Raw genomic sequence first — 25,470 nt, 5'->3', positions numbered from 1 at the left:
CAACCAACTGAGACCTCTCGAGAGAGCTCGAGCCTCCCTATCTTGTGACGTTATGCCTTTGGCTCGAAAATGGCCCACCACTTCACTTTCAAATCCCCGAGTGTCCGCGCGCTGGAATGGGATGGGACTGGCTGACGTATGGCGCATGGCCTGGGCTGGCCTGGATCAGCAGCATGTGGTGGCGTTCCCGCAGAGAGAAGATGCAGCTGGAGAGCAACTCGAGTGAGAGCACAACGCATTGCCACCCCAGCAGGCGAAGGCTGCATGGCCTTCACTGATCCTTTCGCGCTCAAGCGTGCGGACTCGTCGGCGTCCGGTGGCTCTGCGAGCTCCGTCGGGATCAAGATGGATCCGACCGTGAGCAAGCACCACACGAGTCCGTTCCCGCCGCTGCAGTTGTCGCCGACCACCGCGGCGGAGATGGAGAACCTGGCACAGAAGCTCGTGTCGCGCAACATTGGAATGTACGAGGGCTTCCTCATCGACAACCATGGCAAGGTCGACGAGACGCAGTGGAAGTTCGTGGCGTCGAAGGATGACCTGAAGGCCTACGCGGAGCTGCCGCGTGCGTCCGAGTCGCCGCACTCGTATCAATTGGAAACTCCGGCGGCGGATCTCCCGGTTGTGATGATCACCGGGAGTATCCTGGGCGATCTAGACGATGTCATGTATGGGGTAGTGTGCCCTACAACGGAGCAAATGCGCGTCAAGACGTCCTACATCCACGACGACATCCCAAGTAGCTGCGTGCTAGCCAACCTCGTGAGTCCGACGCCGGAGAAACCGTTCAACGCTGTCACGATCAAGTGGGTGGAAGTTCTCGTGCCTCTGGCGGTTCGGCCGGTCGTGAAGCACCGGGATTTCGTCTACTTGGAAACCATGGGCATTGAGAAGCTACGGAATGGCGAACGTGTGGGCTATCACATTGTTCATTCCGTCCAATTCCCGGAGACCCCGGCACTCGACACCCACTTCCGTGGCAACAGCTCCATCAGCATCCTGTATCGGCAGCGAACTACAAATGTGACAGACGTGTTCATCAAGGGCTTTTTCAATCCTGCCGGCGGCATTATGCGCACCATTGTGATTCGGTCAGCGGCCCGGATATTGCTGTCCGTGGCGAAGGATGTATATTGCAGCCACATGAAGAAACTCGTGTGGGCACTCCGACAACGCTACAACGGTGAGACCGCATCCTCGAGCTCGGAGTGCACCGACAGCGCTACGGGGGACTCCACACTGGACGACAAGTGCTGTTCTGGTTGTGGCAAAAAGCAATCGGTCTTCGTGCAGGCTGCAAATCGCACCAACCGTGGCTCCAAAATCCTTCAGAAGATAAGGCATTGCAAAATCTGCACGCGCTACATGTGCTTGGACTGCAGGAGGCAGCACCAACTCACGTTCGTTCTGCCGGACCACCGACTGAAGCAGCGTCTCGTCACGATTTGTCGGAACTGCGAAGCTGAAGCACTGTCTGAAAGCACGATGGCTATCGCTCGCGACGAGTTGCTGCAGAGAAGCCAGCAGCAGCGCTGGGACGGAGACGAAGTGTTCAACACCGCCATTTCAGCTCAGAGCGAGTAGTTAGATAGATCAGGAATTCCAACCGTATAATGATGACTATTTTCAAGTAGAATGAGCTACCACAGTAGAATAGTGCACCTGGAGGATTTACATTCGCTGGATCAGTACGTCGTGAAGCTCAAGTCTGCGCCCTCCGGAGCGGACTGCACGATGTGATCCACCATCTGAGGGATCATGCGCTGGTTGACGGTATGCCATCCCAGCGAGATCGATTGGTCAAAGCTGCCCGTCCAGCAGTGCTCGTACCCGCGGCCGTCAGTGACGCCGTACACGATGGATCCGTTGTAATATGGCTCCGTTGTGGTCTTCAGGAAGTCCTCGAGCAGGAAAACAGCATCGTTCAGGTAGTAGCTGTCCGTGACACCAACGTAGACGTGAAGCTTGTTGACGAGCTTGGCGCCGAGTCCACGAGCGTTCCATTCGCGCTGCAGTTTGGCACGAACATCGTAGTGTGCAACCCAGTACCGCACCACTTCAGGGTAAACTTCGCCAGTGAGCTTGTCCCAAACTGCAGCAGGGTAGCCGTCGGTGTTGTTGACAGGGGAATAAACAGCTTGCCACGCGTCCCATTGACCGCCGGAACGTCCGCGAGAGCCCATTGCAAGCTCATGATGGTTTTCTTCGGCCATGGTTTCACGAATGTCACCAAGGTAATTGCGTTTGGCGCCACGGTCCTTCTGGGTCCAGTCTCCACGAGCGTAGTAAGCATTCTTGTTCGCGAACAGATCAACTTGCTGGAAGCGGTGGAAGTCGAAGGCGTCTGGGCAGAACGACCAGCAGCCGTTGTATTCCTCGGGGTAGTAGACCTGCACCGCGAACGATTCCCAGCCGCCAGTCGAGCCGCCGTACATGGTTCGCGCCCAGCCTTCGCCAATGCCACGGAATTTCTTCTCAATATACGGCAGGAATTCGTAGGTGATAGCATCGCCGTACGGACCAATGTTGGCGCTGTTGACAGCGTACGAATCGTCGTAGTACGGGTTAGCGTGCTGCAACTGGACCACGATGCCGCGCTTGTTCGTGAACGGGTCAGCAGGCTTGTCGGACGTCCAGTTAGAGAAGAAGAAGTATCCATATTCCTCGCCCAGCGATGCAGTCGTAGTGTTCTCAGGCGGGGCTGGGAAGAAGCTGTGCTCAAAGTAGCGGTTGTAGTGCGTGTGGTAGACGAACAACGGGTAGTGCACGTCCTTCATCGCGTCGTCGAAGAAGCGGTACGGCAGCAACACCCAAGCCTTGAGGAACACATCCGTTCCCCAGAACTCCGAAAGCGACGGGCTGCGGAACGTCACGTGCTTCAGCAGCTCATGGGGTTCCTCCAGCGGCGGTAGTTCCGGCTCAATGTTGGTCAGTACGAGGTCAACAGAAAACGCCTTGGGGTCATAAAGTGCGAGTTTGGCAGCGCTGTACAGCGTGCCCGGAGCCGTGAGCACGCCACCTTCGCTCTCGAACGTGGTAAACCGCGGCAGCTGCAGGTTGCGACCATCCGAGCGGTTGTACTCCATATACGGATGCAGCACCGCCTGCACCCAGTACTCCCCGGCCGGCACTTGATCCAGGAAGAGCATCGGGTAGCCGACCGCATGGGTGGCGTTCACCTCCCGGCCCTCGGTCTCGACGTCCCCGGGCGCAAAGTCCCACACGTCGACAGCAAAAATCTGCTGGGTATTGGCCGAGTCGTCCACCAGCAACCGTGGTTGGTCCTCGCCTTGTGCATCCTTGACAGCGTGCTTCTTGGCGATGCAGACCATCAACCGACCGGTGATCGGCGCATCATGCACCGACGCCGGGAAACTCACGCGGAATCGCGGAGCCGGCGAATCCGAGCTGAGACCAGTCGCGGTGACAGCATCCTGGGTGTTTGGAGCAGCGCACATCATCATCAGGAGCCCCGTGACGGCGAACGCTGCGACCAACGCCACCAATGCGGCATGGCCGAGCTTTCGTTTGGAATTCCGCGACGGTGCGGCCGGCGCCACGAAAGACTTGTCGGTGCCTGGGATCAGTGACGACTTCTCGGTTTCGAGGCCCTGCAACGACATTGCGGGCTGCTTGCAGCGGCGGAATGTGCTCGAGAGGCTGGAACTTGGCGAATGAGCGCCATGGCAGAGAGAAAGCGGCGAGGCGGAATGCGCGGCCAGCAGCGTGTCCGTTGACAGGCAAACTGCACCGGCGCTGTGCAGGTCGCTGTGATTAACATCCTTTCGATTTCACGGGGTATATAAAATAGAGGTAGTATATTATTGAATTGGACTGTGTTAAGTGGATCCTGAAAATTAATTTCTACAGGTGATTTTGAGAGAATTTGGGAGAAAGCTTATGGTGATGCTGCCGGCGAAATGATCGCAGGCCTTTGGCGCTGAGCAATCCGGCGGCTGCTCGGGTTCCGCGCATCGCGCAACGCAGCCGCCGCTTCGCGCTGCTAACTTAACTACTTAGTTGCCGGTGTTGCAGGCTCAAGACGCACGTCCAGCAGTGGAAAGAATGCAACGAGTTGTGTATTGGTGTACAAGTGGTGTAAAGCTGAAGTCGAGGCACGCAACGGTTGGCCTGAGTCATCACCTCCCCTCGTCCTCCCTTCAGGCGCTGCCGGAGTCGTCGAAGGAGGCGCTGGAGCTCGTGCTGTTGTCGCCGCACGTGCACTCGGCCACCGTGAGCACCACGTTCATGGAGGCGAGGCCCGTCTTGTAGATGGAGCAGAGGCTCGTGGGGCGGTTGAGGCAGTTGCGCACCTGCTGGAACTCCCAGAAGTCGTTGAGCATGCACAGGTCCTCGCACTTGGCCGCGCGCTCGGCGGGCTGCGCGTCCCACGGCGTGGACTTCATGTGGGCCATGCGGTAGAACATGTCCTGCTTCTTGGCCAGCGCCGCCTTGTGGTCCACCGCACGCTCCTCGATGTGGTGCTGGCTCACGGTCTTGGCGTGGCTGCTGACCGTCACGTGAGCCTCGTCGAGGGCAGAGGTCGAGGCGGCGAGCAGCAGGGCGATGACGGCGGCGAGGGTCTTCATGGTGGGGGAGGGCGGGGCTGTCTGGGAATGATACCGCACCAAGGATGTCGCGCGGCTTGCAACGGTTTTCTCGTAACGGCTGGGAGATGGGTTCGATGCACGTTTACTGGCATGAAATCATTATATAGAATGTAGTTAAGATCTGAGTTGATACGAATCAACTAGGTTTCAGAATATGAAGAGGCATAACCCCGTTAGGTAGAATAAGTTTGGTGTGATCCATGAATTAGGTGTCGTCATTTGGCTACCCTGTGAAAGGTGATTCATGTTGAAGTCGTACAGTCAAAGGGGTTTTTGCTTTGCCTTGCGCTGTGCACGCCGCTCTGGGTTTTTGACCTGCGAGTCAGCACTTCCATAATGTGCTTGTGTAGCAGAATGTCGATCCCGTCTGGACATTTGCGCTGCTAGGCTAGCGAGTCTATTACAGCAGAGCCGACTGCATGTGCGTCAGAGGTGACGTCGATCAGAAATCAACTTCGAGAACCATGGCGCCTTAGTGTCTGCTCAACGGAACGAGCTCTTGGCGGTGGAACATGCAATCGTCTGGACTCCAGACTGGAGGGGCTCGCGCGTCGGGAAGCCACGGGATACACTTTCTGATCGAAGACACGAATCACGCCTTCAAGCAGTGACCAGACATCTGGCCCAGTCGAACGGCCTTGTGGTTGACCAATCCTGCACAGCTGACCGACGCCCGTAATGAGAGGACGGCAAGTGCGCTAACATCGGTAAGACGCGTCTGTAAAAGCTCCGCGGCACGGACGCATTGTTGAATTCAATACCGGCATAACCTTCCTCCACCCATAAAAGACGACGGCAACATCGGGCTCTGCTGAGAGTTACCCGTGACTACCTAGACGACGTCGTGAGACTCCGACTAATGTAGACTGTAAAATGCGTGCTCTTGCCGTCCGACCACCGCGAACAAACCACCGTGTTTCTTCTACAGCGATTGCTTGATCTCTTTAGGCGCTGCCACTCAACAACGTGGCATTACCACGTCGCCACGAAAGACACTTATAATGACGGTTAAAAGTAGAGGCTGTGGTGGTCATGGAGCAAACGGCCAGGAGGATTACCAGGTGTGGTGGCCCCCCAACGCCGCGATGTGCCTGTCATGGTGTATCCTTCCGCCTGCGTGGCGTCATACAGTGTCGAGTCTTTGACGGGGTCAACGAAGCGACTGAAGGAATCGCTGTCCAGCTGGCATTTTGGTGAGCACTCGCGCCTGGTCTATCGTGCACAACGTCGCGGACTCGTCCCACTTGCATCCTCGCGAGCTCACCAGGACGGCCGTCTGCCACGCAGGATGCGACCGGCACGGTCTCCGTTCCGCGCGCCGCTTGCATGTCACCAGTCATTCCTCCATCTGCGTCACAGCGCGCAAGTCCGACGTAGCATTCCGACATGAGCACTCGATCCGGTCGCTCGGGCAGCATCCGATCGGGTCGGTCCGTGCCACGCGCACACGCGTCGACGTACCAGCGCAAGCTGTCGACGTTCAAGTCGTATCGGCCGCCACAGGAGCAGCAGCGTCGAGGGGGCCTGGCGATCCGAGGCAGTCGCGGCAACGAGAGCATGCTGTTCACGGACCAACAAATGGCCGACGACCTGTTGGCAACTGTCCCCAAGCTGCACGCGGCCATCTCGATGGACGCGCGTGGCAGCCCACTGTGGCGCAGCAAGGGCTGCAAGGACGGTGTTGCGGTGTACGAGTTGATGCCCAGTTCCAACAGATCGGACGACATGGACTTGGCATACGCGTCGCTGGCCAAGACGGAGATCAAGTGCCACCTGAACGAAGTACTCAACGTGCTGATCAGCCATGAGTCCAGCGACTACCAGAGCACCATGGCTGCGCTCTGCGGCGACAAGTTCCGCGATGGTCGTGTCGTCTTTCAGCAGCGTTGCCACTTCTCCGAGGAATCGCGACAAACTTTTTCCGGCAGCAGCAGTGCGCCTCCAGAAGGAGCCGAAGGCCAGAAGGTGTTGATCACGGTGAACATGGCGACGTTGCAGCCGACGCTGCACATGAAGTTCCAGTCGAAGAAACACCGCCAGCCGCAGAAGTTGTGCTTCGCGTCGTTCACACACCAGTATGCAAGCAAGGACCGCGCGGTGCACGTGATGAAGACTCTCCCGAAGCATGTGCATGACGAATTGGTGCCTCGGTCTGAGCGCACGGCGCTACGCCACCAGATCGATCACCTTGCAGTGGGGTTTGACATTCAGTCGACGCCTGCACCCGGAGGTAGCAGCAGCCAAACGACCACCATTGTTGCACACGGGTACGCCGCCGTGACACCGCCCGAGGCATTCGGCGCCTACATGCCGGACCCGCTATCACGAATCGCTGCCCCGAATCGGTCCCAAGTAGTGCGTCGCCGCGCAGCAATGATGAACCCTGAGGCGAAACACGTTTTGGATCTGCTCACCCGATCGCTACGAGAGTTCGAGCGCGTGATTCGGAGACGCCGCTTTGGTTTCCAGTCGTTCGTGTACTTCCACACGGCTGCGGTGGGAGACCCAGAGCTGAAGTCGTGCTCCATTTGCCAGAAGAGGTTTTCGCTTATCCGGCGTGACTTCTTCTGCCAGCTCTGCGGGCACATGGTCTGCAGGGACTGCTCCCAATTGTACGAAGTCGAAGCCCACATCGGTGAAGTGCGCAAGAACCGCATCTGTGTTGAGTGTGTAGTGCGAGTTGACGCCTGCAAGTTTGAGGACGAGAACCTCATTGCGGCGTTGGGGCCCACGGTTGTGAGTGACGATCACTGGTTCTCTGACAGCGAAGCTGAGTCGCTGGATGACGACATGGAGACGGCTTCGACCGGGTCATATCCTTCCTACTCCTCGCCCAACGACATGCTTCACGACCATTTGGCTTCAGATGACCCAGCCACGAGATCTCAAGCCCTAGAGCAGCTTGGTCGTTTGGTGAGCCCCACGGCTTCTGGGTCGTTGCAGACTAGGCCGAAGCGACGACGCAGGCACACGACCAAGAGCACCAAGGAATCACCAAAGGACCTCGCTGAGAAGGTGCGTTGGGATATCGAGCACCACCTGAAGCAGAGCTTGCGCGTGGCTGAAAAGCACACCAGGCCCGAGGACTGCGAGGTGGCCGACTTGGAGCGTGACTATGCCTTCGAGTTCGACGGTAGCCGAACTCGAGACCCGAACCACCCCCTGCCACCGATGCCCGAGCAAGACAGGGAGAGCAAGCGATTGCAATACATCAACAATTCGGGGGTGCTGGATCCGACGTACGATCGCGCAGCCCTCAACCTTTTGGCCCAAGTAGCAGCCAGACAGCTCAACTGTCCTGTCGGATACGTGTCCATGGTGGGCGAGGATACTTTCCACGCGGTGGGCACCTTTCCTCAGCGTCCGCCGGAGATGAACGTCGCGCCTCGGGATGAGAATATGTGCGCTCACACGGTGTACGCTGACAAGCCGCTGGTTGTCAAAAACCCGCAACGGGACATGCGCTTCGCGCAAATGCCTATCATCAAGGACGCGGGGGTGAAGTTCTACGCTGGTTTCCCGATCCGAGCGCCCGACGGGGCTATCGTGGCGTCGCTGTGCGCATCCGACTTCAAGCCGCACGATAACATCTCGACGAAAGAGTATGCGACTATGGAAACCCTAGCCAAACTTGCAGGCCAGCTCGTCGCTCCTCGACAACTCCCTGCAGCCGCGTACTAAGTTTTTTTCACCACTCAAGACGATTGCAATATCGCTGTGAACTGCCTGCTTGAATAATAAATGGATGCCGAACTGCCCGCTTGAATAACAATTGAACCAACTCCTTGGTCGGCTGTGCGAAAACTAAAGTAATCCTTTTCCGTTGTTGGGTCTCGTGTTGGTCAAAATTATCCCTGCAGGTACATCGCGTATGCACATACATATGCGTCCTCTGCACGTGTGTGGGCCAGAAGTTTTAGGAGGGGGATAGGCCACGGTATAGTAATGCGTCCCAGAAAACAATCGGACAGCAAAATCAGCGCCAGTTTACCAGTGCAACGTGCAGAGGTCAAGTTACATATGTACGAGTGGGTTTTGGTCCGCTCTTGTGCAAGATGGCCATGCTCGATCGGCTTGATCTGCACTTCTGGCTTCCGTCGCGCCGTCGAAAGCCCTGCGTAAAGTCTGCGGGCTCATTCCAGGTTTCTCCGCTCCAGCACTCAACGACACTGGTACCAGCTCAGGAGTCAGAGAATGGTCTTCCAACAGGTTTCGATTTTGGTGGCGATGCTGCCCGCAATGGCCCTCGCGGCCGCCGACACTTACTACACCGGCAACGCCGCCGCGTACGACATCGGACAGGTCTCGGGTGGCATGTGCAAGTTCCTGTACGACGCCAACGTCGGCGAAAACTACGCTGCCCTGAACGCAGTTCAATGGAGTTTGGCGCTATGCGGCCGTTGCGCCGAGGTTTCGTGCGCCGACTCGCGCTGCAGTGACAAGACCAGCACCGTCACGGTTCACATTGTCGACAACACTCCCGAGGGCAAGGAGGGCGAGCTGGACCTGTCCCCGACGGTGTTCAAGAAGCTCACGGGCAGCGACCCGTCCGTTTACAGCATCAAGTGGAAGTTCGTGGACTGCCCCACCACGGGCAACATTCAGTACTGCGCGGACAGCCTCACCAACACGTCGAGAATCGCAGTGCAGCCCGCCAACGTCGCCGAGGAAGTGGCCAGCGTCAAGATTGCCAACCAGGACGCGGCCCTGGCGGACTTGGGCGGTTACTTCTTCCAGATCAAGGGAACGAATTTCGACTTGAAGGCGGTGGACATCGAGATGACGTCGGTCTCCGGTAAGACCGTCAAGGATAAGGTGGCGCTCGTCCCCGGCAAGTGCACGGAGGGAACGGCCAAGTTCGCAGTGCCGACGAGAGCGCTGACCGAGAACTTTAACGACCTCAACACGGGCAAAGCGAACAACTACAAGGCTGGCACAGTGAACGCCGCTGACGAGTCTTCCAAGACTGGCGTGTCCATCCTGCAGTCGAACGATGCCGCGGTTGACAAGAACCCGATGGAGGCCAACACAAAGTCGGAGGAGGAACCTAGCTCCTCGAAGGGCACCAGCCCAGGCGTCGTGACGCTCGTGGTGCTGGCCGCTGTTGGCTGCGTCGCCCTGGCGGTTGTTGCCATCAGCGCCAAGAAGAAGAAAATGAAGGAGAAGAGCATCGACGACCTGGCTCGTCCTTTTGGCACGTTCAGCTCTCCTGTGCGCATCAACTCGACGATCGCCAAGATCTAAGCCTGGAGTTGCGGGCGATATACTTCATTTGTCCGTTGTGGCGAGCAAGGCAAATGGTTAGGGTGGCTTCGAGCGACCGGTAGTGTGTACATGCGTGCTCCATGAGTAGTTTTCTCTGTTTTCAAAGGGGCGAGTGGCAACGGAACCGCTCCCATCGCAGTCGTAACTATAATACACACGATGGTGGCGTGACGTCCGATCCGGGTCGCGTACGAAGCCTCACCTTATACTTATACAGTAGTTTTTTTTAATATCTCATGTTTTCTTTTTAGCACTTTTGGGTTATCCCGGTATTTCACGAGGCATGACCCCGCAGGCAGCCATAACGGAGGCTCGCTTGATCCCTTCCTCGCGCAAATGTTATCAGCAGATTCCCGTAGCCACCCGACTCGGGTGACCCGAGTTTAGATGTACTGAATCCGTAGAGGCAACGCCAAAGTATTTTTTAGGAGACTTGAAGCGCTATACCACTCTACACACCATCTGCGCGATGACATTCTTGTAGGGCTCTGACACAACCAAGAACTTCTTCTGCAAGGCCACTTGGCGCTTCAGTATTGTTGCAGTCTGCAACAATACTGCAACTTGCAGATTGAATGAGGAGGAGGAACAGGAGCTGTGGCGTATGCACGCAAATGAACGTCCTCGACTTATGGGGAAGAACTTCCTCATACAGTAGGGAAATTTGCTTCGACCAGCGTGTTACATATCGGAGGCTGGCTCCTTTCTGCCTGCGTAGGTGGGACCATTTCATGTGCGGGATTTCAGGCTCGATCGGCTTGATCTGCACCGTTCCAGCCTTTTCGGGCCACTTTGACACGCTTCTTCGTCCGCCCAGCCTCCTAGTCGTGCAGTTGAAACTTCGGGGCAGTCAGTTCGGTGGCGGTCATTTCTAGTTTTGTGCCTGTTGCAGCGCATTAGCTACTGCACATTCAGCAGGCACTCGAGATCGATGGTCAAACAGGCATCGCTTCTAGTGGCGGTGCTGCCGGCGATGGCTCTTGCCGGCGGTGACACGTACTTCACCGGAGACGGCACATCCTACACGCTGGGGCAGGTGTCGGCCGGCAACTGCAACTTCATGTACGACCCGGGCGTGGGCGACAACTACGCGGCGCTCAACAGCGCGCAATGGGACTCGACGCTCAACTGCGGCCGCTGCGCCGAGGTCTCGTGCGACGACTCCCGTTGCAGCGACACGAGCAGCTCCGTGACGGTCTACATCGTGGACAAGTGCCCCGAGTGCAGCCAGGGCGACCTGGACCTGTCCCCGACGGTGTTCAAGCAGCTCACGGGCAGCGACCCGTCCCGCTACAGCATCAAGTGGAAGTTCGTGGACTGCCCCGTGAGCGGCAACATCGAGTACTGCGCCAAGAGCGGCAGCAGCAGCTCGTGGCTGGCCGTGCAGCCCGCGAACTTCGCCAACGGCGTGGCCAGCATGAAGATCGCCAACCAGGACGTGACCATGGTGGACTCGTGCTACTACTTCCTGCTCAGCGGCGGCTCCAACGTCGACATGTCGGCGGTGGACATCGAGCTCACGTCCATCTCGGGCGAGACCATCACCGAGACGCTCTCGCTCACGGCGGACAACTGCACTGCCGGCTCGTCCAACTTCGGCGGCAGCACCACGCAGCAGAGCTCTACCAGCCAGACCACCCAGAGTTCTAGCACCAGTGAAAGCAGCCAGTCTAGCCAAACTACTCAATCGACCTCGGCACCAACTGCCACGACTGCTACGCCCACGTCCACCACTGCTGCTCCAATAACTGCTAGCAGTTCGTCGACGCAGCAGCAGAGTGAAATCAACAGCTTCAATTCTCTCAAATCCGGCAGCTCGAACAGCTACATGGCTGGTAAGGTGGTTGCGGCCGACGAGTCTTCCAGTGGTGTGTCCATTCTTCAGTCTTCTGAAGCTGGCGTGGGGAAGACTTCGAGCACCCAGGAGCAGAACGATGAGGCCGACACGTCCCAAAAGGCGGGATCGGACGACACGAAGCAGGCCAACACCAAGTCCGAGGCGACCTCTGCGGGCACGAGCCCGGTCATTGTGGCTCTCGTGGTGCTGGCGGTTGTAGGAGGCATCGCCCTGGCCGCTGTTGCCTACACGGTCAAGAGAAAGAAACTGGACGACAAGCGCATCGATCGCAATGAAGCCGCGACTCGTTCCTTTGACACGTTCAGCTCGCCTGTGCGCATCAACTCTACTATCGCCAAGATCTAAGCAGTGTGGGCAGCAAATGTTCACCCAGTGTCATGATGTCAGTAGCTACGATCGATTAGTAGCCTAATGAGTAATTAATGCGTTTGTTCTGTCAATTTTTGATACCGATCCCCGTGGGCCAGTGGTCAAACCCTGACGCGGAGACCGGGAGGTACCGGGATCGATCCCCGCCGAGTGCGGGACTTTCCACGGAGGCCGGAGATAGGCAATATCTTGGACGAACAGCCACTCCGTGGAGTGGTCCGCCCTGCCAACCCGCACTCCGGTGTAGGATAGTTGGGTGGGCTGGAGGCCCCAAGTGCCGACAAATGCCCCATAGTGTAATGAGGGGTATCAGAACCCGGTCCCGAAATGGGTCGGATAGCCACAGGCATCCCCACCAGAGCAAGCCTCAAGCCTGGTGTGTGGGTTCTGGTGGCTTAAATCTCTGTCAATTTTTGATGGTGTTGCGTAGCAATAGGACCCCATGCTCAGATCTGCTTCGCCTTCAAGACAATGCGGGAAAGGAGGAGTTGTTCTTCCGATTGAAACAGCTCGTAGTTATGTTCGCAGTTCGTAAGAACTGTGCTTGCGGCTCCAAGCGAGTTTGTCATCGAACGACATTAGCTACATTCACACTACATTAGCGATACGGCAGATGGTCATGTTTTCATGTTTGTCTTTGTGCAACTTACGGTTTGGTAGCACGAAAGCAGTGCAAGAAACAATGTAGACGACGCAAACCAAACTGCTAGGCAAACAAAGAAGCAAGTTGCAAAGGCAAGCGAGGCTCGGCAAGACGGGAGCAAGAACAATCACCAGCGCTGACCTGCATCAGGAGGGTGAGCGTCGCTAGTCAGCGTGTCAAAGGCGTGCATACAGCTAGATATCGTGTCTAGATACGGAGAGCGCTGAGGGCGTTGGCTATGTGTGCGTGGCGGCCACCACAATTTTGACCGCAAAACCGGCGGTTGAGCTTTTTACTCAAGGCCCTCTCCGTGAGAGAACTTGCTCAATCCGCGGCCCGCGTAATTTTTCAGAAAATCTCTCACAATTTACTTCATTTGAACCGGTGGAGATACTCTTAATTCTACTTCCAAAATACAAAAGTCATCGAACTGCGAATCAAGCGGCCCCTAAATCGCTGCGTTAATACTGAAACCCCTGGATGTCGATTGACGGCGCTCTCATCAGCGTTAACTTATCGTAACGGATAACAACGAATTGTGTACCGCCTGCTATTGAATTGAATGCTTGAAAGGTACACAAGTACAGTAGGAGAGGATATACTGTCAAAACGTAAATGGAGATTTCAGAGCTACATGTAAATGGTAATGTCGTCCGGAGTCTTCACCTTCGGAGTTCTTGTCGCGGCGACTGGTGGATCAGTCCTCAAACCACGGAGAAAGCCCTGGTGCTGTTGCAGAGCGACTCACAATGTCATCGGGTGCTGTTTAATGGAGATTGTTACCCCTGAAAAGCAAAAATTTACGGACAAACTCATGTTTTTTTTTCGAATTTAAGGACAAAGTACCGAAAATATAAAATCAAGTCAGAATCGTTTTTGTCCTAAGATTTTTCCTTTGCTGATTCGTCAGTCTTGGAGCCAATCAAAAATCTGGCGGAGGCGGGGCCCCCTCAGCAAAATTTTATTCCCGTGCTTTCTCGGGATTTAGGTTCGGAATAAATGCTGCGGGAATCGGTCCAATAGTACATCTACCAACACACGCCCATTCGGACAGGCATCGTATTCCAGACACTGATCGAATAAACGACAAGAAGATAGCACTACTACTTAGCAAATTGAGAAGACCACTAATCGGTAATCGACCATTCTTCCTCTTCAACACACACCCATTCCAGTGAAACCACTCAGAGGGTGGGCGACATCACAAAATGGACGAGGTGCGCTATTAATATCGCCTCCAGCCAACTAAGGCGAGCGGTTGCGAGGTCGCATAGCAAACCCGCGCGGTATTTGCGGAGGCGGGCCCAGCGCCGAACATTCCAGCGAGGCGCGCATTGTACTGGGCCGAACGTACAATTTCTAAATCGCGAGCGAAGCGAACAGCGGGGGCTACGAAGGGGCGCCCAGCCAAGCGTAGCGCTTCTGGTCTGTTTATGAAGTACGTCAACTCTCCCAGTCACCATAGATCAGCCAAGTCAAAATGATTTGTAGGATTTGTTGTGTGATCCTACTGCATGTTTGTGTGTTTTTACGGTTCTGTCGATTTGTTGGAGATTGGTAATGGGCAAAAAATTGGACAGAACCGTAAAACACACAAACATGTGCTGCAGGATCACACAACAAACCCTACAAATCTTTTTTTGTTGCCCTTTACCAAACTCCAACCGCAAATCGATAGAACCGTAAAAACACACAAACATGCAGTAGGATCACACAACAAATCCTACAAATCATTTTGACTTGGCTGATCTATGGTGACTGGGAGAGTTGACGTACTTCATAAACAGACCAGAAGCGCTACGCTTGGCTGGGCGCCCCTTCGTAGCCCCCGCTGTTCGCTTCGCTCGTGATTTAGAATTGTACGTTCGGCCTAGTACAATGCGCACCTCGCTGGAATGCTCGGCGCTGGGCCCGCCTCCGCAAATACCACGCGGCCCAGCTTCGCGGGCTCCCCGCTCGGGTTTGCTGCGGCTTCGCGACCTCGCAACCGCTCGCTGGAGGCGATATTAATAGCTCGCCTCGTCTATTTAGTGACGTCGCCCACCCTGTGTTTGATTTCACTGGAATGGACGTGTGTTGGTGCTATTTTCAGCTAAAAATGCGTCCTTCGTCGCGAAAGGAATACAGTGTACATGTATTGTAGAGATTCAGTTGTGTAGTGGACGACCCACCACACTCCGTCAGTGGCTAGTATTGATTCGTCGCTGGCAGCCGCGATTGTCTACGAATGCACAATGAGTGAAACACAGCATAATTCTAGATTAATACAGTTCAAAAAAGAAGGCCGAAGCGAATAACATTGACACATAGCGCGAGTGCATTGTTTAATTGTAAATGGCTAGCGTGTGACCTACGCCGATCTTGTCCACGCCGTGATGGAAATGCAATTCCCAGCGACCTCACTTCTATTTCTCTTGCTTTTATTGTGGGCTATGCACTGTTGGGAAATCTATAAAATTCATGTGCACAACTTGTGCAACCACTACATCCTTCACTCTAATTGGTCAGACCATGACTAATATTGGTGTACGATTCTCGCCAGGCAAAAACAAATGGTCAAAACGCTTTTCTGCTTCATAGATCTTCAGTTCGGGGAAAGTAAGACCATATCTGGATTCCCCTGACCGAGAGCTATCGAGAACTGGCGCTTTAGTTGCAATTTGAGCCTGAACAAAACATTTTGTATCGGCCGGAACTACGGTTAAATACGAAAGCACGACTATATTCGAAGCACGACTAATTAGAGTGAAGGGTGTACACAATCCATCGAGAAGTCGAAATTCGCGGCTACTGCTACATGTATTAATACTGGTTCTCGAGCAAATTACGTAAACACCGACAGAATTCGCACTCAGCACAGCAGGAATCCCAGCAGCACCGAAACATAGAAGAGGCGCGCAGCGCCCGACCAAACAACCGGTATCCGTTCCCGCAGCGTCACGGCGTAGCAGGGGCAGAGCCCCCCCCCCCCCCCCCCCCCCCCCCGACAAAGCCGAAAGCGTTAGGGCAAAACATGAGGCAGGACTTATTTTTTTCTCGCGAGCGAAGCGAGCGTTGCCCGCTCCTAGAGTTAGCCTCCTTTAGTGTATCACCGCCCTTTCTCGTACCCATCGGTGGACCTGCTGGATCTACGGTGCCAGACGGATTTCTACAGTGCTGGTGACACAATCCATCGAGCAGCAGTAGCCGCTCGAAATTCGTGGCTACCGCTATTAATACTGGTTCTCCACAAAAATCCTGGCAAATCAAAAACGTCTGCAGACAGATGTGGTTTACGAGCTGGCAACCGTGAGACGGCCGCAGAAGCTGACAAAAGCAAATGGCATGTGCATGTTGAGTGGTGTGATGCTCAATGTTGATTATTATATAACAACATTGCGCAGCACCTGTACGTCAGGTGTACTGCACGCATGTATACTGTTATAGTAATACTGTATCATGAAAAAGGTCAAGCTTGTAATGGAGTAGTAGAAGAGACTTTATTTAGCTATCACTATTAAAATCAAACTCATACGTGCTGCAAATCCACTGTATTTTAGGACTATTTGTCCCGATTTAACCCTTCATCATCAATGGTGCACGGCGTAATCCTTTGATGATCGACGTGAACCATTGATGATTTGTCGCAAAAGCTGGTTGGAGTTTGGTAAAAGGGCAAAAAAAATGCAGTACATGTAGTAGAGATTCAGTTGTGCAGTAGACGACCCACCACATTCCTATGCGCCCGTCAGTGGCTAGAATTGATTCGTCGCGCTGCGCAGCCGCGAATGTCTACAAATGTATTAATACACTGAGTGAAACACAGCGTAATCCCAGAGTAATACAGTTCAAGAAAAGAAGGCCAAAGCGAATAACATTGACACATAGCGCGAGTGCATTGTTTAATTGTAAATGGCTATCGTGCGATGGCGGATCTCTACGCCGATCTTGTCCACGCCGTGATGGAAATGCAATTCCCAGCGACCTCACTTCTATTTTTTCTTCCTGGACGCAATTACCATGAAGTTTTTCTCCGCCTTATTCACCGTTGCTATGGTGATCGCGAACATCACGATCGCCGATGCTGGCAGCAAGACTAATCCGTCAGAAGATTACAAGTCAGGGTTCCCCCTTGAGTCCAAATCCAACTACAAGCAAGGTGTGGTCACCACCGTTGACCAGACGGACCCAAGTAACGCTGGGCAGAGTTCCCCCGTTCAGGACACCCCCAGCCAGAACAACCCCGGTCAGGGCGCTTATGATGAAAGCTCCGACGGATCCCAGAAGCAAACTCCGCCTGTCTTGAAGGGCGCCTGCACTCTCACCGGAGACTACATCAACAATACCGATGTGAGTAAGTGCAGCACCATCATCATCGACTCGCTGCGGGTGCCTGCAGGTGTCCAACTGAATTTGACGGATTTGCAAGACAATGCCAAAATCAAATTTCAGGGCACTTCCACGTTTGCGCCTATGGTAAGTTGCTGACTCAGACAATTCATTTCTTCGTAAAATCCTAACACTCCATGTCTGCAGTTATGGTCTGGCCCACTAGTCCTGGTGAAAGGAAAACACATTACTGTTACTGGGCCTGGCACGCTTGACGGTCAGGGTGCTTGGTACTGGCCCAAGGGACAGAAAGTCACGAAACCGGTCTTCTTCAGGATCCTTAACACGACCCATTCGACGTTTACCGGATTCAACATGTTGAACATGCCGTACCGCACTTTCAGTGTCTGGGATTCCAACTACACCACCATCTCCGGACTCAAGCTCAATTCTAGTGCCGGAAATGGAGTCGCCAAAAACACGGACGGGTTCGATCTTAGCAGGAACAACCACGTCACGATCACCAAGAACCGAATTTACAACCAGGATGATTGTCTCGCCATGCAATCCAGCAAAAATACCGTGTTCAGCGACAATTATTGTTGCGGCTCCCACGGCATTTCCGTCGGATCTCTTGGTGGTCCAGTGCTAAATTGGACTACCACGGTGGACGGACTCACGGTCACGGGTAACACAATTGAGAACAGTTCCAACGGCATCCGTATCAAGACCATCGTCGGCCTCAAGGGCCTCGTCACCAACGCCGTCTACACCAACAATACCCTGATCAACGTCACCAACGCCATCGTGATGCACTCGGACTACAATAAGACCAAGGGTGGCTATGATGGCACACCCACGAGTTTGGTAAAAATTACCAAAATCAAGATTGACGGGCTGAAGGGAACGGCTGAAAACCTGTACGACATCGTGGCTAACCCGGACGTTGTGTCTGACTGGTCGTTCACGAACATCAAGGTCGTAGCTTCGAACAACGGTAATTGTACCGGTGAGCCATCCAATGTCCTGTGCTAGACTTGCTTCTCGACAAGGATGGATGTTAAGTGGCGGTAGGCATTGCTGCGCTGAGCACGGCTTCGGGCGTAGTTAGCCGTCTAAACCGCAGTCAAATCAAATCAAATGGATGTTGAGTGGCCTTCTATCTGAGCTGATTCACTGATCTATAGAAGCCTTTCATGTAGATAGGGCTTCTTGACAAGGAGAATGTTATCGAAGGTAATATCAGTTCTACTTGAGGCACTTCCTAAGCCACAGTCAAACCACGTATGCGAGAATGGATTGCGGTCAAATGTGGGCTATGCACTGTTGGGGGATCTATAAAATTCATGTGCACAACTTGTGCAACCACTACACAATCCATCGAGCTGCAGTAGCCACTCGCTACCGCTATTAATACTGGTTCTCTACAAAAATCCTGGCAAACTGCAGACAGCTGTGGTTTACGAGCTGGTAACCGTGAGACGGCCGCAGAAGGTGACAAAAGCAAATGGCATGTGCATGTTAAGTGGTGTGATGCTCAATGATGATTATTATATTAACAGCATTGCGCAGCACCTGTACGTAAGGTGTACTGCACGCGTGTATACTGTTATAGTAATACTGTATCATGAAAAATGTCAAGCTTGTAATGGAGTAGTAGAAGAGACTTTATTTAGCTACCACTATTAAAGTCCAAAATCAACGTTTAAAATGGATCGTTGCTAGTGTATCAATGTTACATGAACCTGACAAGTGCACGGTCCCGAAGTTCGTCGAGTATCAAAGTGGGCGTTCCGTGTATGATATTTTAGCATTAGGTCTTGCTCACGTTTCACGTTGACGGCGGAAACGCTGCTTTCAGGGCCTTGGAGTTTAATAACTGCAGTGCACGCTCTACAGCCTGTTCACCACTCTTTTGCGATGCCTCACTGCTGCCTGTACACCCTTCGAACGACGTGATGCACTGCAGTAGTTTGCGTTGAAGTCGCTCGATTTGTGTGGCTCGAGGGCAGAGCGGACATGTCATTCCTGTGCTTGGAGACTGGGCTGAGCTTGAATTGGTACTGGTGGCTGCAGCCACATCATGCAAGTGTAGAAGCTGATGCTCCACGATGCTTAAGCTCACTAACTGCATGCGCTCGAAAACGGGAAGGAAGAAAATACTGGTTAGCAACGAACGTCGGTGGTTCGTTCGAGCTTTCCCTTCAGTGACGAGCTGTTGAAGCTGCCCCACGCGCTTACGAAACGTCTGAAGTGATCGCTGACAGCACGCGATAATCTCCATCATACACGAAGCCACACTGAGGCCATCTGGATCACTTAGAGTTAACAGGCTTCGCTTCATTGACGGCTCCAAGAGATTCAAGGGGTTTCGAGCACTATCAAGCGAAAGGAAGACGCTGCGTCGACCTTCTCCGTTGGATACGCAATGATTTGTCCTGAAGTCACTCTGGATTCGAGCCGCAACGACGTCCAACTGGTCTTTGAGCTGGCCGATCAAGTGCGCGAAGCTCTTTTGCTTTTTTGTGGCGTGAAATTCAAGTGCAGAACCATTTTTCACAGACAAAGCTGCTTGAAACTCCGCCACCCGCTCAGTTTTCTCCACTAATGCGAATGCGCTGCCATCGCTGTCTTGGACAGCCAGAAATTCAACTCGCGTACTACTTGCCTGTCGACCATCATCTGCGCGTAATTCTTTGAGTCGATACACTGTATAAGGATTTCGAAAAGCTGCGAAGTCTAATGCTACAGAGTGAATCGTGCTGAGAGCCCGATGTAAGCGGTAGAACGGGTGAAATGAACATGTAGTGGCCCGATCAAACGACTGTAAGCAGCGACTGACGCTAACCGGGCGTGCATATTCGTCAGCTAGTACTGCTTCCTCCCCCGATAGCATCACATGCTGGTCTTGCTTACTTCCGCAAAGAAGGACAAGCGCTCCAAACAGCAGTTGGGTAGCCAATGAGACCTCTCTGGCGGCTGTCGATTCGTCATAATTTGTGAGAAAACTCGACAGGCAAGCTTCACCATGGCAAAGCTTCGCACGGAGATTGGGCCCGCTTGACATCATGAACAGATCCAGCAACACCGCCAGTGACGCGAGTGGTAGCTTCTCGTAAAGAGCGTTTGCTACCGAGTTGCGACAGCTGCCTTCCACCTCGTCGTCCTTAATTTCATGATCGAGTAGAACCTCAGGGTGTAGTAGCACTTGGTGTTTGTCCTTTTGACCGAAGCCATCGAGAGTGGAGTAGTATGCGCCAATCTGAGCTAACGCGTATGCATTTGACAATCCAGCACGGCCCTGGTTTACACGAAGAAACTCAAGTCTCAAGGCGTGCTCCAGCACAGGAAAAACAGCTATAAGGAACCACAATTCGTCTCCACGACCCACTAATGCCTCAATAGCACGTCGTAGCAGATTTGATCTCCCTATCGGAATGAAGGGAGAAGCAACCCACCTACCGATCGCTTCACTCCTCTCTGCTGCTGTTTCTCGACGTAACACAGCGATAAGATCCTGGTTCCGCTCACGGTCTTCTGCCTTTATGGCCACCCTCTTTCCTCTCGTGACAAATCTACCATCAAAGCTATCGACACGAAAGAGCTCCGCTTCGCCCAGTTCCTCCGTCGGCCGGTCGAAATACCTCGGAAGCTCCATGATGAACAACAACGTAAGGCACCCAAAACACTTGGGAAACTCTACAGGCGCAATAAATCCGTGCCACACCAAATTGCGCAAGTTCAGACCGGAAGGAAGGAACAAAATCTTCAGCAGCCGCAGGAAACCTCCCGGCAGTGCGTCAACGAGCGTGTCCGCGTGCAGCAGGTCTCTCAAGATCATGTTCTTCTTCTTTACGGACCCTGTCGAGGTCGATGTTCTTTGATCATGCAAGTCGTACAACGCCTTCTCCAGTATAGTCACGCCCACCACAAACGCCAAGAAGAACTCCCCCACATCATCTTGCAGCATCTCCGCCACTTTTTCCAATGAAGCAAAATGGGTCAACCCTCGAACTGCTCGCCAACTGGAAGATCCACTGTCTCGGTCCAAATCCACTGCCCCACTGACAACAAACTGCTCTGCCTCAATTGCCAGCGCCCACGTCACCTCGATCTCATTGGCGGCGTCTTCCACTGCTTTGACGCAGCTGAACCACGAATTCCAGTCCAGAGTCACGACCCCATCGACGTCCACTCGGAACTTGGGTACACTCGACTGCAGCGATGAACGGGTGGAACCAGGTAGTCTCCAGTACGAATAGAGCGCGTCGTGCACTGCAGAAGACAGTGACGGGCGGTATGTGGGCAACAGCGGCGACGATGCAGCCATGATGTGCGGAGTCGCGCAGCGGAGACCGTGACAGGCTAAAGTAACGAACTGAAGTAACGGATGGGCGATAAATGGCTACATTGGCAGCGGTGGAGATCGAGTCGATATCATTGCGACGTTATGGTGCCTCGACGTTGCTCTTTCGATCGAAGCCAGAGGTCGAAGCACTGCATCATGTCGAGCAGATTGTATCCATGTTTGCGGACTCGTCGGTGGGGCTGCCACTGGCAAAAAACTGCACGTTTGGATCTCTGGCGCCCTGAATCGGATTTTGGAGAACCAAGTCGACGACCACGAGTAGTCCTGGTCCATTCGCAGCCTCATGCACTCGGAGGAATTTTACCAGCGACTCTAATTCAATTTGTCACTTCTGGAGGCTGTGCCTTGGATCTGACGAAATGGCTGTTCGATCATTTTCGAGAAGGATTCAGCGTCAGTCGAAAAGTTGAGGAGGAGACTGCGGCAGTGGGGGACATGGAGATACGCGAGTACATTCTCGATAATGACATCGAAGCAGGCAGAGACGACGAGAAAAGCGAGGAAGCGAAGGTTATGGCGAGATGCGTTTTGTGGGGAGTCAGGGACGCAACCAAAGCTATTCGTGCGGGCCATGAGGAGGTTGCCGTTTGGCTCTACGGGTATGTGAACGCTGAGTACCAGGACGAGTATGAAAGTCTCTAGGCTGCTGTGGCTATGGGTAATGAGCAGGTTTTGCAGTGGTTGCAGGAAATGGTGGACCTGGATATGGAGATTAACATAGAGAAGCTGCTGCAAACGGGCAGCTGGATTAGGTCAAGACGCTGCTCGATTTTGATGAGGAATACACGTGCTTTGACAGAGGAGTACTCGTGGCGGCAGCGGAGAAGGGCTAACTGGAAGTTGTGCGCTGGTTGATTGATCACGATGGAGGATTATCACAGCGGCAGCGATCTTGAGAGTGATGGTGGCTACAACAGCGGTGGCGAAAGCACTCATGCCATGGTTAATATACCCACCCGCCCCCCATATTACCAATGTAGACGAAGAGACCAGTGTTGCCATGAATGTTGTGGCCATGAACGGCCATCGTGCGGTCGCGAAGTATCTTTTCGCATGCGTTGACAAACCACTAAACAAGAAAGGCAGGAGGAGGGAGAATGAGAGACTCGGCAGGACTCTCGAAGCGCTTTGGGGGCAGTATGGACGAGAGCACTACAGTACATACCTCTTAGAAGAAACGATACTCGTCGCCTCGGCGTTAGGACATTGTAGTGTTGCTTTAGTCGGAGCTCGGCATTGATCCAAGAATTAAACTTTTTGGGATCTACAACTACTCAAAGAAGAAACCCCACAGTGCCATCGCTGTTGCGGCTTATCTACCAATTGTTTAGTATCTGCACGAAGTGGGGAAGCAAGCTGTTACTATTGCTCTCGAGTGGCAGCAACGAAAAAGAGAAAAGGAGAAGCAAAAACGATTGATGCATTCTATGACCTTGGGTACCGCACAGGCGTGAAGCCGGAAATGTTGATTACACCTCAGTGTACGGACAGACACAATGGATAGAGTTGCAACTAATGATCATCTCGAAGTCGTTCGCTGGTTTCACGCCAACCGAACAAAGGGCTGCACGACAGATGCCATGGACTCGTCGGCGCGAAATGGCCATCTCGAATTGGTGCACTATTTGGACGACCTTCGCATGAAGGTTGTACGGCGAATGCGATGGATGCTGCTGCAAGGAACGGACACCTTGAAGTGGTCAGGGGCCTCCACGAGAAGAGGAGTGAAGGCTGTACTACAAAAGCGATGGACAGAGTGTTACAGGGGGTTACCTAGATGTAGTGCAGTGGCTTCATGAAACACGAGCACATATGCTGCGATGGACGGAGCGACAAACCGCGGCCACCACGACATCGTCGAGTGGCTGCATCATAAGCGACCTGAAGGTGCACTAGTGCTGCAATGGATAGCGCTGCTACCGGCGGGGCATTGGATATTGTGAAATGTCTACACAACAATCGGAATGAAGCGTGCACGACAGCAGCAGTGAGCCGTACAACCCATATCGGCGACCTAAAGACGCTCCGTTGGATGTATGAAAACAGGGATGAAAGTTGCACAGCTGCAGCAATGGGCAACGTAGCACTGGGAGGCCACTTTGAAACTGTTTTGCTTCTTCACAGATTCACCGACGAAGGCTGCACTCGAGTCGCGAGAAGCATGGCCTCTCGCGTATTGAACATTCGTGATTGGGCAAGTGAATATTACCCAGACTACTTCTGTAACAAGGAGGGAGGTCGCTCAGAAAGATAATCTGGGTGACAAAAAATGCTTAAAACCAGGGCCTCGAGCATTTATTTCGTTTAGAGAGTTGAATGCCTGTGCGGAGCTCTTCGCAAGCTCAGGGCGTTTCTAGGAGTTTGGTCACCTCCAAGTTAGCAAATACCCTTACTTCTCCGATTGGCGGAAGTTCAAGTTCCTCAGGAATAGTCACTCATTGCTGCTGGTGGCTTTATTGCCTCGATTCTCAATTCTTTTGCTCTGACCCCTTCTTTTTGGCTCACGACTGTACTAATCCCGCTATCGCTTACTTGAGAAGATCTCACTTCTTCTGCTTCTCCAAGCGAGCCTTCCGCGGCCTCACCATCGCGGCTCCATCTTGTCGCTGTAATGGTGAGAGTTGTATAGCTCGAGGCGATTCGTGCTATGAGATAGAGACATTGCAGATGCCAGGTAACAGGATGGAGGTTTCTGCCCCCGCCACTTCACGAACTTGCGCATGGTCGTATTTGCATTGTGCGATGACTTCGCCGAGCTGCACCGACACCGACTTGAAAGTTGAACGAACGTTTACGATGAACGGATAACGTTAGTGTCGCAGTTGTTGGCGTACGGACGTGTAGTTAATGAACGGTTGAAAGTCGTAAAAAGGTAGATGAAAGTAGATCAGAAAAGTAATTGTGGTTATCATATAAAAAGAAAAAGTGGGAAAGATCAATAACTTCTCATATCACTCCACTCACTCACGCTGCCTTGGAATAGCGACAGCGGACGTTCATCAATGGGGGAGACCAAGTCCAAAAGAGGACCCAGCACTGCAACCACCGACATCCCGAGTCAATGAATGAAGTCGAATACGATCATCAAAGTTATTGAGATTGTCTATTCGGAAAGTCGAATAGAAAAGAAGGTACTATAGAAATGATCCTGTGTAAGTACGGTCTTGGTTTGGTATTGAAAAGGTTGCCGCAGTCTATATAGTCTGAAACAGCCGTACGGCCAACATAGAGCAGTTGATGGTATTTCTATTGGTGAAATCACTTCAACATGTACCCATCATGTGGTACCACTTGGGTTCGAGTAAACTAGCTAGTTCAGCGCACCAACGTTGTTTTTACCAGATCGATGTAAGTGAGGTACCAGTTCGTGCACACCGTTCGCACTCTATCTATAGTTCACCTGTCGAACCTTCTGCGCAAAAACACTGTCTTGATCTCAAGTGAAGCCAGCGCGGCTCAGAGTTGTCACCGTAGCTGGCACCACGCTTGCTTTCCCGGCACAATACCCGCATCATCTGTGACGACCAACCTCGTGTTACTTGGAGCCCAGGTTACTGAAACGTCAATGATATTGTCAATATAACGTAGAATACCAAATAGTTCACGGCGGTCTAATGTTATAAACCGCCCTTTAGTGCAAGGGAGGGTGTTATGCATAGTAGGCGTTCAATTAAGACCACGCTATATTGAGGGTGTTGTGTTAGTTGTAGAACTCCCTAGAGGACGGCGTTCAATTCACAGGGTGTTCAAATACTGTACCGCGTACTATTCGGTATTCTACGTTAGACTCGATGGGCGTGCTGAACACAACATATGAAGCTCCAGTGAGCTGGGTCCACAACGCGTCTTCGGGTTCGCTGCAGCTCTCACTATACTAGCTGTGTTTTCGAGTTCGCGGCACCGGGACGCCGCCTGATGGGAAAACGTATTGATAAGTCCATTTTAACCTTTTTGTGAACAAAGGGTGCATTTTGCTCCTTGAAACTGACATTTTTTTAGCCTCTTATTCTGCCTACCGGTACCCTCATGTACATTTGAGTTGCTAAAT

The 25,470-nt window shown here is 53.3% G+C and overlaps 7 protein-coding genes across 7 annotated transcripts; 4 read left to right on the top strand and 3 right to left on the bottom strand.

Moving 5' to 3' along the window:
- Window positions 1-264: 264 nt before the first annotated feature.
- IUM83_03696 (FYVE-FINGER-CONTAINING RAB5 EFFECTOR PROTEIN RABENOSYN-5-RELATED) lies at window positions 265-1,584 on the top strand (the record flags this gene model as incomplete). The annotated part of the gene is made up of 1 exon (XM_067927724.1): window positions 265-1,584. One exon carries the CDS (start codon window positions 265-267, stop codon window positions 1,582-1,584), a length of 1,320 nt encoding a protein of 439 aa, XP_067795325.1.
- Window positions 1,585-1,685: 101 nt separating this feature from the next.
- On the bottom strand, window positions 1,686-3,623 carry IUM83_03695 (uncharacterized protein; the record flags this gene model as incomplete). Its single annotated transcript, XM_067927723.1, has 1 exon — window positions 1,686-3,623. One exon carries the CDS (start codon window positions 3,621-3,623, stop codon window positions 1,686-1,688), a length of 1,938 nt encoding a protein of 645 aa, XP_067795200.1.
- Window positions 3,624-4,160: 537 nt separating this feature from the next.
- On the bottom strand, window positions 4,161-4,589 carry IUM83_03694 (RxLR-like protein; the record flags this gene model as incomplete). Its single annotated transcript, XM_067927722.1, has 1 exon — window positions 4,161-4,589. One exon carries the CDS (start codon window positions 4,587-4,589, stop codon window positions 4,161-4,163), a length of 429 nt encoding a protein of 142 aa, XP_067795220.1.
- A 1,407-nt stretch (window positions 4,590-5,996) lies between these two features.
- Window positions 5,997-8,291, top strand: IUM83_03693 (uncharacterized protein; the record flags this gene model as incomplete). Its single annotated transcript, XM_067927721.1, has 1 exon — window positions 5,997-8,291. The coding sequence occupies one exon, from the start codon at window positions 5,997-5,999 to the stop codon at window positions 8,289-8,291; it is 2,295 nt and encodes a 764-aa protein (XP_067795202.1).
- Window positions 8,292-9,389: 1,098 nt separating this feature from the next.
- On the top strand, window positions 9,390-9,854 carry IUM83_03692 (Carbohydrate-binding protein; the record flags this gene model as incomplete). The annotated part of the gene is made up of 1 exon (XM_067927720.1): window positions 9,390-9,854. One exon carries the CDS (start codon window positions 9,390-9,392, stop codon window positions 9,852-9,854), a length of 465 nt encoding a protein of 154 aa, XP_067795198.1.
- Window positions 9,855-10,806: 952 nt separating this feature from the next.
- IUM83_03691 (Carbohydrate-binding protein) lies at window positions 10,807-12,078 on the top strand (the record flags this gene model as incomplete). The annotated part of the gene is made up of 1 exon (XM_067927719.1): window positions 10,807-12,078. The coding sequence occupies one exon, from the start codon at window positions 10,807-10,809 to the stop codon at window positions 12,076-12,078; it is 1,272 nt and encodes a 423-aa protein (XP_067795324.1).
- A 7,870-nt stretch (window positions 12,079-19,948) lies between these two features.
- On the bottom strand, window positions 19,949-21,383 carry IUM83_03690 (Zinc finger MYND domain-containing protein 10; the record flags this gene model as incomplete). Its single annotated transcript, XM_067927718.1, has 3 exons — window positions 19,949-19,968; window positions 20,081-20,410; window positions 20,516-21,383. 3 exons carry the CDS (start codon window positions 21,381-21,383, stop codon window positions 19,949-19,951), a joined length of 1,218 nt encoding a protein of 405 aa, XP_067795323.1.
- Window positions 21,384-25,470: the final 4,087 nt, after the last annotated feature.

Source organism: Phytophthora cinnamomi (assembly GCF_018691715.1).
Source record: "Phytophthora cinnamomi strain GKB4 chromosome Unknown Contig21, whole genome shotgun sequence".
NCBI lineage: Eukaryota > Oomycota > Peronosporomycetes > Peronosporales > Peronosporaceae > Phytophthora > Phytophthora cinnamomi.
The sequence above is the reverse complement of the archived record's forward strand: the minus strand, read 5'-3'. Positions and strand labels throughout refer to the sequence as shown.